This window comes from Hyperolius riggenbachi, chromosome 4 (assembly GCF_040937935.1).
Source record: "Hyperolius riggenbachi isolate aHypRig1 chromosome 4, aHypRig1.pri, whole genome shotgun sequence".
NCBI lineage: Eukaryota > Metazoa > Chordata > Amphibia > Anura > Hyperoliidae > Hyperolius > Hyperolius riggenbachi.
Window position 1 is genome coordinate 16,655,716 of NC_090649.1, and position 14,283 is coordinate 16,669,998.

The window sequence follows — 14,283 nt, forward strand, 5'->3', positions numbered from 1 at the left end:
CATGAGCCGGTTAGTATAGGCTTAGAATGCGTCCTGTGCAAGCGTATAGCTGCGGCTCCCGCGGTCTCTCCCCACCTGCCTTCACCTGTCAACCTTACCTAGGCTGGCACCCGGTGCACCCATGGGTGCACCAGGTGCCAGCCTAGGTGAGGTGACAGGTGAGGAGGCGGGGAGAACAGCGGGAGCATTCTCTGCTATGTGGGGGAGGCGGAGATCCTCAATCAACTTAATTGAAGATCGCAAGATAAGAGGATACTGTATTCGTTGGATCATTTACCAAGGATATTGGCGTGGGAACATTTTTTAAAGGTACAGGTACGTATTTCGAGTTAATTAAGAATATTAAAATACTTTGCTCGTAGTTGTGTTTTTATTTCATTTAACCCTTTGTGGAAATGGGTAATACCCCTATACTCATTTCTCCTGGGGGGTTTGGAAATCTAGGGACTCCAAGATGCCACCATGAACCCCCCCCCCCCCCGGGAGTCATTGTACCACCTCCTCCTGGGGCACCGGAGGTGGGGAAGAGCCCCTTGTCAATGGATTGGAAGGCTTGGCCACCCCTCTCCCCTGGAGCCCCCCCATACCATAGACCATGCGGTCTTTTATATCTCAGGGTGCGAAGCCCTAGTTGGCCGGGGCTCCGCATTCTGGCTATCCCAGCCTGCATGGGGGACAAGGGGTTTCAGAGGCTTCTTTTTTTTTCAGATTTCCCACACGCAGAACATTATCCCCCCCCAATTATATATATATATATACAGGGAGTGCACAATTATTAGGCAAGTTGTATTTTTGAGGAATAATTTTATTATTGAGCAACAACCATGTTCTCAATGAACCCAAAAAACTCATTAATATCAAAGCTGAATATTTTTGAAAGTAGTTTTTAGTTTGTTTTTAGTTTTAGCTATTTTAGGGGGATATCTGTGTGTGCAGGTGACTATTACTGTGCATAATTATTAGGCAACTTAACAAAAAACAAATATATACCCATTTCAATTATTTATTTTTACCAGTGAAACCAATATAACATCTCAACATTTACAAATTTACATTTCTGACATTAAAAAACAAAACAAAAACAAATCAGTGACCAATATAGCCACCTTTCTTTGCAAGGACACTCAAAAGCCTGCCATCCATGGATTCTGTCAGTGTTTTGATCTGTTCACCATCAACATTTGTGCAGCAGCAACCACAGCCTCCCAGACACTGTTCAGAGAGGTGTACTGTTTTCCCTCCTTGTAAATCTCACATTTTATGATGGACCACAGGTTCTCAATGGGGTTCAGATCAGGTGAACAAGGAGGCCATGTCATTCGTTTTTCTTCTTTTATACCCTTTCTTGCCAGCCACGCTGTGGAGTACTTTGACGCGTGTGATGGAGCATTGTCCTGCATGAAAATCATGTTTTTCTTGAAGGATGCAGACTTCTTGCTGTACCACTGCTTGAAGAAGGTGTCTTCCAGAAACTGGCAGTAGGACTGGGAGTTGAGCTTGACTCCATCCTCAACCCGAAAAGGCCCCACAAGCTCATCTTTGATGATACCAGCCCAAACCAGTACTCCACCTCCACCTTGCTGGCGTCTGAGTCGGACTGGAGCTCTCTGCCCTTAACCAATCCAGCCAATGACCCATCCATCTGGCCCATCAAGACTAACTCTCATTTTATCAGTCCATAAAACCTTAGAAAAATCAGTCTTGAGATATTTCTTGGCCCAGTCTTGACATTTCAGCTTGTGTGTCTTGTTCAGTGGTGTCGTCTTTCAGCCTTTCTTACCTTGGCCAAGTCTCTGAGTATTGCACACCTAGTGCTTTTTGGCACTCCAGTGATGTTGCAGCTCTGAAATATGGCCAAACTGGTGGCAAGTGGCATCTTGGCAGCTACACGCTTGACTTTTCTCAGTTCATGGGCAGTTATTTTGCGCCTTGGTTTTTCCACACACTTCTTGCGACCCTGTTGACTATTTTGAATGAAACGCTTGATTTTTTGATGATCACGCTTCAGAAGCTTTGCAATTTTAAGAGTGCTGCATCCCTCTGCAAGATATCTCACTATTTTTGACTTTTCTGAGCCTGTCAAGTCCTTCTTTTGACCCATTTTGCCAAGTGAAAGGAAGTTGCCTAATAATTATGCACACCTGATATAGGGTGTTGATGTCATTAGACCACACCCCTTCTCATTACAGAGATGCACATCACCTAATATGCTTAATTGGTAGTAGGCTTTCGAGCCTATACAGCTTGGAGTAAGATAACATGCATAAAGAGGATGATGCGGTCAAAATACTCATTTGCCTAATAATTCTGCACTCCCTGTATATATATATATATATATATATATATATATATATATATATATATATATATATATATATATAGTTTCCCACTATCTTTTTTACATGTCCTGCAAATTTGGAGTTGCTAGGTTGTAAGAGGCCTTTGCTATTAACTGCTAAAGTCGGTGGGTGATAAATCAACCAGAATTATGGGGGTGCAAACACGCTGAATTTTGCCTTGGCTTTCATTGGGCTTCCTATTTCACTTTCAAAAATCTCACATTTTTCCAAAGGACGATGGCTCAGTCAGCAGTGGCAAATTTTCTAGCATTGTAGGGACTCTTAGGAGGCTCAGGACTGGTGAGTTTCAGGCCCCTAACCCAAAGAAATCATAGCCTAGGGTCACAAAAACTTGTTTATTTTTGCAATGGTACTAGTGGCGATTCTGACGAACATAAATCACAGTCATGGCTATTAGCAAAGTCTGAATCTCACGACATGTCGCATGCAAGTAGAAGCCATATTGTTGTACTTGCACTCCAATTTTGGGTTCCCTACATCTCTGCAAACCAGAGTTACGGGGATGCAAAAGTGCTAAAATCCCCCATAGGCTTTCATTGGGGCCCAGGTTTTGAGGGTACAAAAGCGCAGGTTTCTGCCGAACGTTAAGGTAAGGGCCCAAAACTCACCAGCCCTGAGCCCCCTTAAACTCCCTACAAAGCCTGGAAATTTGGGGATGCTCAGCTGTACCGTGCGGCAGAAACCTGCGCTTTTGTACCTATCAAAGCCTAGGCCCCAATGAAAGCCTATGGGGGATTTTAGCATTTTTGGTACTGGGAGTGGTGACGAACATAAATCGCAGACATGGCCATTAGCAAAGTCTGAATCTCCCGACATGTCTCATGCAGGTAGAAGGCATATTGTTGTACTTGCACTCCAATTTTGGGTTCCCTACATCTCTGCAAACGAAAGTTACGGCGGTGCAAAAGTGCTAAAATCTCCCATAGGCTTTCATTGGGCTTCCTAGTTCACTTTGCAAAATCTCACATTTTTACAAAGGACGATGGCTCAGCAGTGGCAAATTTTCTAGCATTGTAGGGACTCTTAGCAGCAGAGCCGGGACAAGGTCCTCCAGCACCCAAGGCTGAGACACCAAAGTGCGCCCCCCTATCCCTCCGACCCCAGCCGTCACACACTGATTGCTATTAGACTAAGGTGCCCTAGAGCCCCCAACACCTTAATCTCTAGTTATCTGGCTTGTAGTCACTTCCATGCATCTCCTTTTCTTATTTCTTTCTGCTTCAAACACAATTAGGAATGACAGCTGAATGAATTGTGCGCCCCCTCCTACACTGCGCCCTGAGGCTGGAGCCTCTCCAGCCTATGCCTCGGCCCGGCCCTGCTTAGCAGGCTCAGGACTGTTGAGTTTCAGGCCCCTAGGCCAAAGAGGTCATAGCCTAGGGTCACAAAAAACCTGTTTATTTTTGCAAAGGTACTGGTGGCGATTCTGACGAACATAAATTACAGCCATGGCCGTTAGCAAAGTCTGAATCTCAGACATATTGATGTACTTGCACTCCAATTTTGGGTTCCCTACATCTCTGCAAACCAAAGTTAAGGGGGTGCAAATGTGCTAAAATCCCCCTAGGCTTTCATTGGGGCCTAAGTTTTGAGGGTACATAAGCACAGGTTTCTGCCGAATGGTACGGCTGAGCAGCTCCAAATTTTCAGGCTTTGTAGGGAGTTTAAGGGGGCTCAGAGCTGGTGAGTTTTGGGCCCTTACCTTACCTTTCGGCAGAAACCTGCACTTTTGTACCCTCAAAACCTAGGCCCCAATGAAAGCCTGGGTGCCAGCCTAGGTGAGGGTGACAGGTGAAGCCAGGTGGGGAGAGACAGCGGGAGTCGGCAGCTATACATCCGCACAGAATGCATTCTAAGCTATAGTAACCGGCTCTGAACTGATTTATTCGATTCAATACAAAAAGAACCGGCTCATTCATGAGTCAGTTACTATAGCTTAGAATGCGTCCTGTGCAGACGTATAGCTGCCGGCTCCCGCTGTCTCTTTCCACCTGGCTGCACCTGTCACCCTCGCCTAGGCTTGCACCCGGTGCACCCATGGGTGCACCAAGTGCCAGGCTAGGTGAGGGTGACAGGTGAGGAGGCGGGAAGGACAGCGGGAGCCGGAGCTATGCGTCTGCAGGAGGCATTCTAAGCTATAGTATAGCTAATTGCTGTGGGAAATCTTCAATCAAGGTAATTGAAGATCGCAAGATTAGAGGATACTGTATTCGTTGGATCATTTACCGAGGATATTGGCGTGGGAACATTTTTTTAAAGGTACAGACAGGTAAGTATTTCTGGTTAATTAAGAATATTAAAATACTTTGCTTGTGGTTGCGTTTTTATTTCATTTAATCCTTTACGGAAATGGGTAAGGAGTACTTTGTACCCCTATACTCATTTCTCCTGGGAGGGGGGTGGGCATCGGGGTCCCCTTCTTAAAGGGGACTCCCAGATGCCACCATGAACCCCCCCCCCCCAGGAAGTCGTTGCCCCACCTACTCCTGGGGCACTGGAGGTGGGGAAGAGCCCCTTGTCCATGGATTGGACAAGGGCTCAGGGGGAGAGGGGAAGGCTTGTCCGCCCCTCTCCCCCGGAGCCCTCCCATACCATGGACCATGTGGGCTGGTATAGCTCAGGGTGCGAAGCCCCAGTCAGCCGGGGCTCCGCATTCTGGCTATCCCAGCCTGCATGGGGGTCAAGGGGTTACAGAGGCTCGGGAAGGAGGGACCCCACCCCATTTTTTTCAGATTTCACACACAGAACATTCCACAAAATTAAAAATGTTTAATTTTTTTTATATTGTTTCCCACTATAGTTTTAACATATCTTGCAAATGTGGTGTTGCTAGGATGTAAGGGGCCTTTGCTCTTAACTGCTAGGAAATATTTCCCACACTCTTTGACCTGCGACATTTAAATGTATTTTTTTTTTTTTACTTTTATCTTTTAAAATCGATTTTCTCACAAAGTATAAGGTATTTTTGAAGAAGAAAAAATGTTCCCCCCTTGCTCCTACTTTTCTTCTCAACATAACCTGCAAATTTGGTGATTCTGGCATTTAAGGGGGCTTTGCTATTAATCCTTAAAGTTGGCGGGTTTTGGGCGACGGTAGCTGAATTAAAATTTGAGTGTAAAATTCGGATCCAATCGATTTCGAATTCGTGATTGATATCGATCTTCGAATTTGACTTCTGGATTCATGAAAATCTACCCGTGATCACGGGTAAATTCGAATATGAGATCACTGGCGAGCAATCCTGGTTACGCCCCTCAATAAGTACTTACAATAAAAGGCTTTGTGAAATAAAGTTATCTTTCCACTTCTTCTATTTTTTTTTTTAAAGAGAATCTTTTGACTTTAAACAAATTGCCACTTTACAGCTAAGGTAAGGGTGGACTTACCCCACCAAATAAATTTTCGAGCTAAAAAGAAGCAATTTGTGGCACTTTTTGCAAAATTTTGCTGTAAAATAATGACATTTTGTTTTCTTTGACCATATTGGGAAAATCGAAATTTGCATTTTGAATGTGAAAATTTGCAAGCAGCACTCTTGGGATTTCCTCTGGCCCAGGAATTTTATTTTTCTTAAAAGAGGAGATTGTGTCTGCAGCTCCATCTTCGGTGGTCGGGTCCTCAAGATCTCTAATGGGCTTATCAGAAAAGCAGGCCAGGGCCAGGTACCCCAGAAAACCTTCAGAATCTCCTCTGACACCTGTACCCTAGGATGAGTAGCAGCAAAAATTGTGGGAGATATCAGATGATGTGGAGCAGATGTCCCCTGCAGGCATGTGCAGGGAGGGGGAGGGGGGGTCTGGATGCCCATTAAAAGGCCCCTTTGGCTGCAAAAAATAAGCTCCGCCCCGGTCACGATAAGCCCCATCCACCGCCCATGGGAAGCTCCTGCCCCATCTGGGACACTTTGGAGTAAAGAGGTTTCATACAAGGTTCCTAGTGTAACCATCTCCACAGCTGTGTGGGAGCAGGTAAGATAGTGCCTCCTTGACATCAGTGACCTCTCCCCCCCCCCCCCAGTGCTCCCAGTGACCTCTCCCTTCACCTAGGACCCATACTGACCTCTCCCTACCCAGCATTAGCACTGCAGTGATCCTGCCTCCCCCAGCACCCACAGTGACCTCTCCCTCCCCCAATGGCACCCGTCTTGTCCCCAGCAGCACCCATAGTGACCTCCCTCATCACCTAAACAGCACCTAAACTGATCTCTCCCTCCCCCAGCACCCCTAATTTCTTCCCCTTCCTGCAGCACCCACACTGACATCTTGTGATCTCTGCTTCTCCCAACATCCACCCACACCCCTTTCCCCCAAAGTTAGCACCCAGTACTCACTTGACATCCATTACCTGTCCCCAGGCCTAACATTGCACCCAGTACCTACACCTCCATACAGCCTCCATATGGCACCCACTATCTGCACCAAGCACCCACTTAAGCCATACCCACACCGAAAGAACCTGCATTTAAAACCCATGCTACACCCAATGCCCATCCATAGCCTGCACCCAGTACAGGCATGGCACCAAGTATCCGCACCTATGTTACACCCAGTACCTGCACCCAGCACCCACAGGACATCCAGTACATGTACCCAGATCTCACATGGCACTAAGTACTTGCAATTAATACCTGCATGACACTTGATACCTACCCATAGCCAGAACCCACATGACACCCTGTACCCACACCCAGAACCCACATTGTCCCCAGCATCTGCATTCAGTACCCACATGACAACCAGTACCCCCTAGCCAGAAATGAGTAGGGGGGAACGTGCGGCCACCAGTGACACCGGGACTGACTCAACACCACTGAATGCAGCCAGAGCTTCTGTGACTGAATGTATGTGTCAAGCGGAGGGGCTCAAGGGTATGTTTTAGGATAGTTTGAGAGCCGGGTGGGTAAAGGTCACATCACTGCAGGGCAAGGGGGCTGTGGGGGAAGGTCCCCCACCACTTGTAGGTACTACTATGCATATTTGGGGGGGGGGGGGGGGGTGCGCAAGGCCCTTTTTTAAATTTGAGCACCCCACTTAAAGAGGCTGTGTAAGAAAAATTTCATCCTTTTTTCTACCATCCTACAAGTTCCTAAACCTATTCTAATGTGCTCTGGCTTACTGCAGCACTTTCTACTATCACCATCTCTGTAATAAATCAATGTATCTTTCCGCTGTCGGACTTGTCGCCCTGTGTCTGGAAGGCTGCCAACTCTTCCGTGCTGATCTGTTATGCACACCCCTCTCCAGGCCCCTCTATGCACACTCCCGTGTGTGTGTTATTTACATAAGCCAGCAGCGTCTCTGCTCTCTTATCAGTGAGAGAAGAGAGCTGGATAAAAATCCTCCTCTGTTAGGCTGTGGAAGGAGCTGGCTGATACATACTGAGGAATTACAGACAGGGCAGAGCTGTCTGCAGGAAGAAACGATCAGCCTCACAGCCTGTCACTATTCAGTGGATGATAGCTGCAGGGGGACAGAAGGTAAACACACAAATGATCTCTTAAGATTCAAAAGGAAGGCTGTATACAGCCTGCTTGTGTATGGATGTATTTTCTATGTGTGGACATACTGTACATCAACCTACTTCCTGTTTTGGTGGCCATTTTGTTTGTTTATTAACAAACTTTTAAAAACTGTTTTTGACTACTTTTAATGCGGCGGGGAGCGGTGAAATTGTGACAGAGGGTAATAGGAGATGTCCCATAACACACTGGTATGTTTACTTTTGTGCGATTTTAACAATACAGATTCTCTTTAAAGAGAGTCTGAAGCCTCCTAAAATGCACTTTTTTTAGGCAGTCTTCTAAAGCATTAATGGCTAAGCTGAAATGCCACTATCTCGCAGCAAAGCGAGGCTTTAATCACCCCGAAATCCCCGGGGCAAATTGCGAGGCTCCTTCCTGTTGGAGGCAGAGCTTTGAGCTGCCGCTCTGCCTCCATTCGCGTCAATCTCCCGTGGATCTTTCACTGAGAGGGGCGGGGGAGAGGCGGAGATCAGCGGTGGATTGATGCAAATGGAGGCAAAGCTGCAGCTCAAAGCTCTGGCTCCCCGGGGAGCAAAATGTATGACTTTGAAAGTCGTGGAGTTTTTCCCCGGTATTCGGGAGGTGGATGAAAGCCGTATTTTGCCGTGGGATAACAGCGTTTCAGGTAAGCCATTAATGCTTAGGAATACTGCCTAAAAAAGGTGTCACTTTAGGAGTCTTCAGAGTCTCTTTAAGGACCCTCTGCACATCCCTGGTCCCCTGATAGAGGCATTATTCTAGGGATTACCATGCTCTTCTGATCGGACTTTAGGAGATATGTAAGAAGCTTACTACATGCGTTGTAATATTTAAAAGATATTTTAGTATTAGCCAATAAAACTAACTCTAATGTCCGACAAGCCACCTTTCAGGTGAGAGAGAACACATTAACAATTGCTTCGCCTCTGTAGAGTCTTTTTCATAATATTCAGCAAAATTAAAGAGCATTACAGCAATAAGTGCCATACCGGCATGAAAGGAGCCCTGCCTTAGACCACAGATGAATTCTGGGTTTCGTACCACTGCAACTGCTGGTTGAAATATCAATTATAATAAGCAAATGAAATTACCTTTCACATCTTTTGTTTACTGTTAAACTATAATTTTCTTCTCTCTCCAGCTCCATCGATATTTAAAAAGCCTTTTATTTAACACCACCGGTGGAGACCTCATACACTTTGACGAGAAGGGATCAGTACCGGCCCACTTCAGTGTATCTAACTTCATTATATTTCCTAATGAAACAATGAAAAAGCTACAAGTTGGGTATTTTGCTGAAGGTCCTGATGGTCTCCAGTTTCTGCGCACCGACAAAGCCATTCACTGGGATCCCAGATTTAACCAGGTGATATTTCTATCAACAATAGCACACAACAGACAACTGCTTCAGTACTGGTGTTCTAAATCTATTTCCTTACCAGATCAATTTTGACAATTATGTTCTGTCCTCGTGTTTACATTTCTCAGTCACATACAAGTTTATCCAAACAACTTTAGTATTGTTTAGTTTTTGTTGTTGTTGTTGGGGGGGGGGGGGGGTTTAAAAGAAATAATAATATTAATACCTTTTTTTTTTACCTGTACCATCTCTGATTTTTTTCCCCCCCAAATATGTGTACATATGATGAATTGCAGCAGAGAATCCTCCAAATAAGGATTCTACTAGATACAGTACTACATACAGTTGTGTTCAAAATTATTCAACCCCCACTGAAATTGAGTGTTTTTGGCTCCATTGCAGGTTTCCTTTAAGCAGGGAACATTCCTTTAAAGGACTTACGAGGCCAAATTATTAAAAAAAAAGTTAAAAAAGTGAAGTACCTGCATCTCTTTAAAAGACACGGAGGACGCCATCCGCGCCCTCCGTGTCATTCCGCCGGGTTCCCGCCGCTCAATAGACCCCCGGCCTGTCACGACCGGAGCTGGCCGCGGCTGCACAGTCCACACCTGCCGCGAGTGCGGCTGCGCAGCTCTAGGGCCAACCTCCAGATTCACGCTACTGTAGCGTTGATCGGGGGGTTGGCCCTAGAGCTGCACAGCCGCACTCGCGGCAGGTGTGGACTGTGCAGCCGTGGCCAGCTCCGGTCGTGACAGGCCGGGGGTCTATTGAGCGGCGGGAACCCGGCGGAATGACACGGAGGGCGCGGATGGCGTCCTCCGTGTCTTTTAAAGAGATGCAGGTACTTCACTTTTTTAACTTTTTTTATTAATAATTTGGCCTCGTAAGTCCTTTAAAGAGAATGGGAACCCACCTAAAAAAAAAAGTCAGATACTCACCTAAGGAGAGGGAAGGCTCGGTCCTAATGAGACTTCCCTCTCCTCTCCCGATGCCCGGTCCCGCTCAGGATCCCCCATAGCAGTATTGGACCATTTCGGTCAAATACTGGCACTTCCGTCACCGAAGGGAGGTTTCGTAAGTCTTCGGGAGCACTCGGGCTCTGGAAGATGGGCCGCTCCATACTGCACATGTGCGATTGCCCTCTATGACGCACTCGCGCGTGCGCAGTATGGAGCCGCCTGTCTTCGGGAGGACTCGGCTCCCGAAGACTTCCGAAGTCCCCTGTGGCGGGGGATTTGAACGGAGGATCCTGAGGGCACCGGGAGAGGAGAAGGAAGGCTCATTAGGACTCAGAGCCTTCCCTCTCCTTAGGTGAGTATCTGACATCTAACATTACCTTTAAAAGCAGTGGACATCCCTCATTTAACACCCCTAACCTAACAGTGATAATGCATTGGACTGACACAAATGTAGAATTAGAAAGGGGAGTAAATATCTTCTAAGCAGGGGCAGTCAAATTTGGTAGATGGTAGAATACAAAGTACCTAATAATGTTTTGGAGAACTTATTAGGAGAGGTCGGAGATAAGGCTTTAATAGGGGGTTGGATGGAAACTCTTTAAAGCATAAGTCTACTTATGTGCATACGTACAGTTCTTGTTCTTGGTTTGTTCACCACAGAGTAGTAAAAATAATATTATCCCTAATTAAGATTAGGGATGTCTGTTTACAGATAGACTACAGTCCCCCAGTCTATGCTCTGGAATTGGTTAAGTTAACAAAAAAAATAAGATAAAAGTCAAATCAACTAAACAAAAATTGCTACACTTAAAGGGACTCCGAGCTAAAAAAAAATGAAAATGGTACTCACCGTGGGCTTTCTGCAGCCCAGTGTAGGTCGGGAGGTCCCACGACGGCGTCCTGGCTCTTCTCCCAGGTCTTCTCCCAGAGATGGCTGCCTGGCGGTTTCCGGGCGGCTCCAGGTGACACTGGCCCAAGTGTCGGGCTCTCGCGTGATGAAGTCAGCTGTGAGGTATGCGGAAGAGAAAGCCTAACACTCGGGCCAGTGTCACCTGGAGCCGCCCGGAAACCGCCAGGCAGCCATCTCTGGGAGAAGACCTGGGAGAAGAGCCAGGACGCCGTCGTGGGACCTCCCGACCTACACTGGGCTGCAGAAAGCCCACGGTGAGTACCATTTTCATTTTTTTTTTAGCTCGAAGTCCTTTTAAAGTGACTCCGAGCTCATAAAAAAAATGAAAGTTGTACTCACCTGGGGCTTTCTCCAGCCCAGTGCTGGTCGGGAGGTCCCACGACGGTGTCCTGGCTCTTCTCCTTCTCCCCGCTCCGGAATGGCTGACAGGCCGCAGCCCGGGCGACACTCGGCCCAGTTTCGGGCTGCTCCTTCCGCGTATGACGCGTATTAAGTCACACGCCGGCTGCCTCGCGTCATCACGGCGGCCGGAGTGAAAGTACTGCGCATGCGCGATTAAAGCGCGCATGTGCCGTACTGCCACGCCGGCCACCGTGATGACGCGATGCGGCCGGCGTGATGAAGTCAGCCGTGAAGTATGCGGAAGAGAGAGCCCGACACTCGGGAGAGTGTCGCCCGGGCTGCGGCCTGTCAGCCATTCCGGAGCGGGGAGAAGGAGAGGAGCCAGGACGCCGTTGTGGGACCTCCCGACCAGCACTGGGCTGGAGAAAGCCCCAGGTGAGTACAACTTTCATTTTTTTTATGAGCTCGGAGTCCCTTTAAGTGTAGCAATTTTTGTTTAGTTGATTTGACTTTTATCTTATTTTTTTGTTTATTAAACTGCACATGCGCTGTACTGTTAAGCCGGCCACCGTGATGACGCGATGCGGCCGGCGTGATGAAGTGAGCCGTGAAGTATGTGGAAGAGAGAGCCCGACACTCGGGCCAGTGTCGTCTGGAGCCGCCCGAAAGCCGCCGGGCAGCCATCTCTGGGAGAAGACCTGGGAGAAGAGCCAGGACACCGTCGTGGGACCTTCCGACCTACACTGGGCTGCAGAAAGCCCATGGTGAGTTCCATTTTCATTATTTTTTGAGCTCGGAGTCCCTTTAAAATGTAGTACATAGCTTGCAGATACCATGCTATTTATCTATTTATATGACTGGAAGTCACCCCCCCCCCCCCAAGCATATCAGGCTTTTTTCAATTAGAACACTCTATTATCGAAATGTAGACTTTATGGAAGTTGGTCCCTTTATGGAAGTTGGTCCCAACCTTACCGCCTCCCTGTACTTCCCTAGTGACATAAAAGTACAATAGGAAGGGAGGGTTGTTTTCTCATAAGAATGTCCACAAATCTTTAGGTGGCTGCACATCATCTTCGCCAGTTTACAAATGATTTGAATATTTATTTTATGACAGATCCCCTCTTCAGTGTGCACTCCCAGCTGCCTCCCCGGTTACAGGAAGGTCCCTCAGGAAGGACAACAGAGGTGCTGCTACTACTGTGTGCCCTGTGCAGAGGGCGAGATCTCCAACCAGACAGGTGAGGAACATCTGCTTGAATCTCTGGAAAGTTGTCAGCCACTGGACAAAGGAAAATTAAAGGGCTAAAGGCTTCAGGGACTTCTTTGTATTACTCTTGCTGAATAACTGTGATTAAAAATGATTGTAATTGCAAATTTAATTTGAAAGCAAACAAACACACAATTTCAAAATTTCAAGTTTTTACATCAAACCCTACTGCACCAGGACCCAATTCATATTTTTTCACCTGACTAAATTTTTTCCTAAGAGATCATTTTAAACTTCCTTTTAAACTAACTGTCCAGTACTTTGTAATTGGAAAACTACCAAAAAGTAGGTAAAAGGGTATTATCAAAATTATTTTTGAGTAATTTGAGTATTATTAAGTATGTTCTCACTTGTCAGTGGTTTAAATTGCATTTTATTGGAAAGGACCCTGGGATTTTTTCAAATTTTAAAATTAATATGTCAACTTTGGAGGCTCCTAATATCTCTATGACTGGTTCTTTGATGAATCAGATAAAACTTAATTATCCTTTTATCAGGATAAGGTATCGAGGTTAGTATATGGGACCTTAATTAGTTCTAAGTAGAGGGGTGGGTTGGGGCTTACTGATCCAAGGGTGTATTATCAAGCGTGCATTCTGTTTAGGATGTTTGATTGGACGTATAGAGGTGAATTAAAAGGTTGGGTTAATATTGAAAAGAGATTGGCAGTGAAGGATTTGGTGGATGCTCTCTGGCTACCTCGGATTTTTAGAGGACTACGTCCAACAACTCCAAATAGGTTTTGAAATGTGTTTAAGCTTTGGGATTTGGTTAATAAGAAGTGTGGTTGGACAGAAGGATTATCGCCGATGGCCCCACTTGTGGGATTTTCTTCGCCTGGACTGGAGCATGGTTTCTTTGGATCGTGGGAAGGAGGAGGGAGAATGAGTTTAAAATATATATAGTTAATGGGAATCTGAAACCTTTGTCTATGTTTCGTGAGGAATATGGTCAGTTTGTATTTGATTTTTAAGGCATAGACAATTGGAACAATTTCTGGCGGAAAAAAATATTATTTTTTTCGGAGTAATATGGGACTGTCAGAGTTTGAGAGGCTTTTAGTGTTGGAGTGTAATGATCTGCTCTGCTGTCTGCACAGGCAGACAGCTTTTTGACCATTTTTTAGGTCTGAGTGCTGCAGGTCCCTGGAAAAGAGACCTATCTTCACTCTGCAAGTTTCAGAGTTGCTGTTCTGGTGAGGAATTTGCATCCACTTGTCATGCAAATTGCTTAGCTGCTTCCTTTGATGGCTTGCAGTATAAAGACCATTTCCTCCCAGAATTCCCTGCTGGTCATGAAGGTTTGTTCCTGCTAACTTGCCTGGAGTCTCAGCCCTCTGCTAATAGTTTGCTAATATTATTATCTTTGAGTAGTTATCCTTGGGTGTGCACTTACATTCCTTCTAGCATAGTGAGGTCGTTATTATCTGTTTTGCCTTGTTCTGTCTTTCTGTTGCGATTGTTCTGTCACCAGCGGCGGCTGACAGGAAATCGCTCTGACTGTTTGGATTGCATTCGCCCTAGCTTAGAGGCGGTGGATCTCTCTGTATTCTGTCTAGGAGTGTAGCCAGAGCTGCGGTTGC

At 46.3% G+C, this 14,283-nt stretch overlaps 1 protein-coding gene across 1 annotated transcript in view; it reads left to right on the plus strand.

The window, feature by feature from the left end:
- LOC137504558 (vomeronasal type-2 receptor 26-like) overlaps positions 1-14,283 on the plus strand; it is a 136,588-nt gene that overhangs the window by 101,537 nt on the left and 20,768 nt on the right. Inside the window, exons 5-6 of the mRNA XM_068233140.1 lie at positions 9,002-9,226; positions 12,549-12,672. Coding sequence (XP_068089241.1) covers positions 9,002-9,226; positions 12,549-12,672 — 349 coding nt within the window. The remainder of the gene's footprint in view (positions 1-9,001; positions 9,227-12,548; positions 12,673-14,283) is intronic.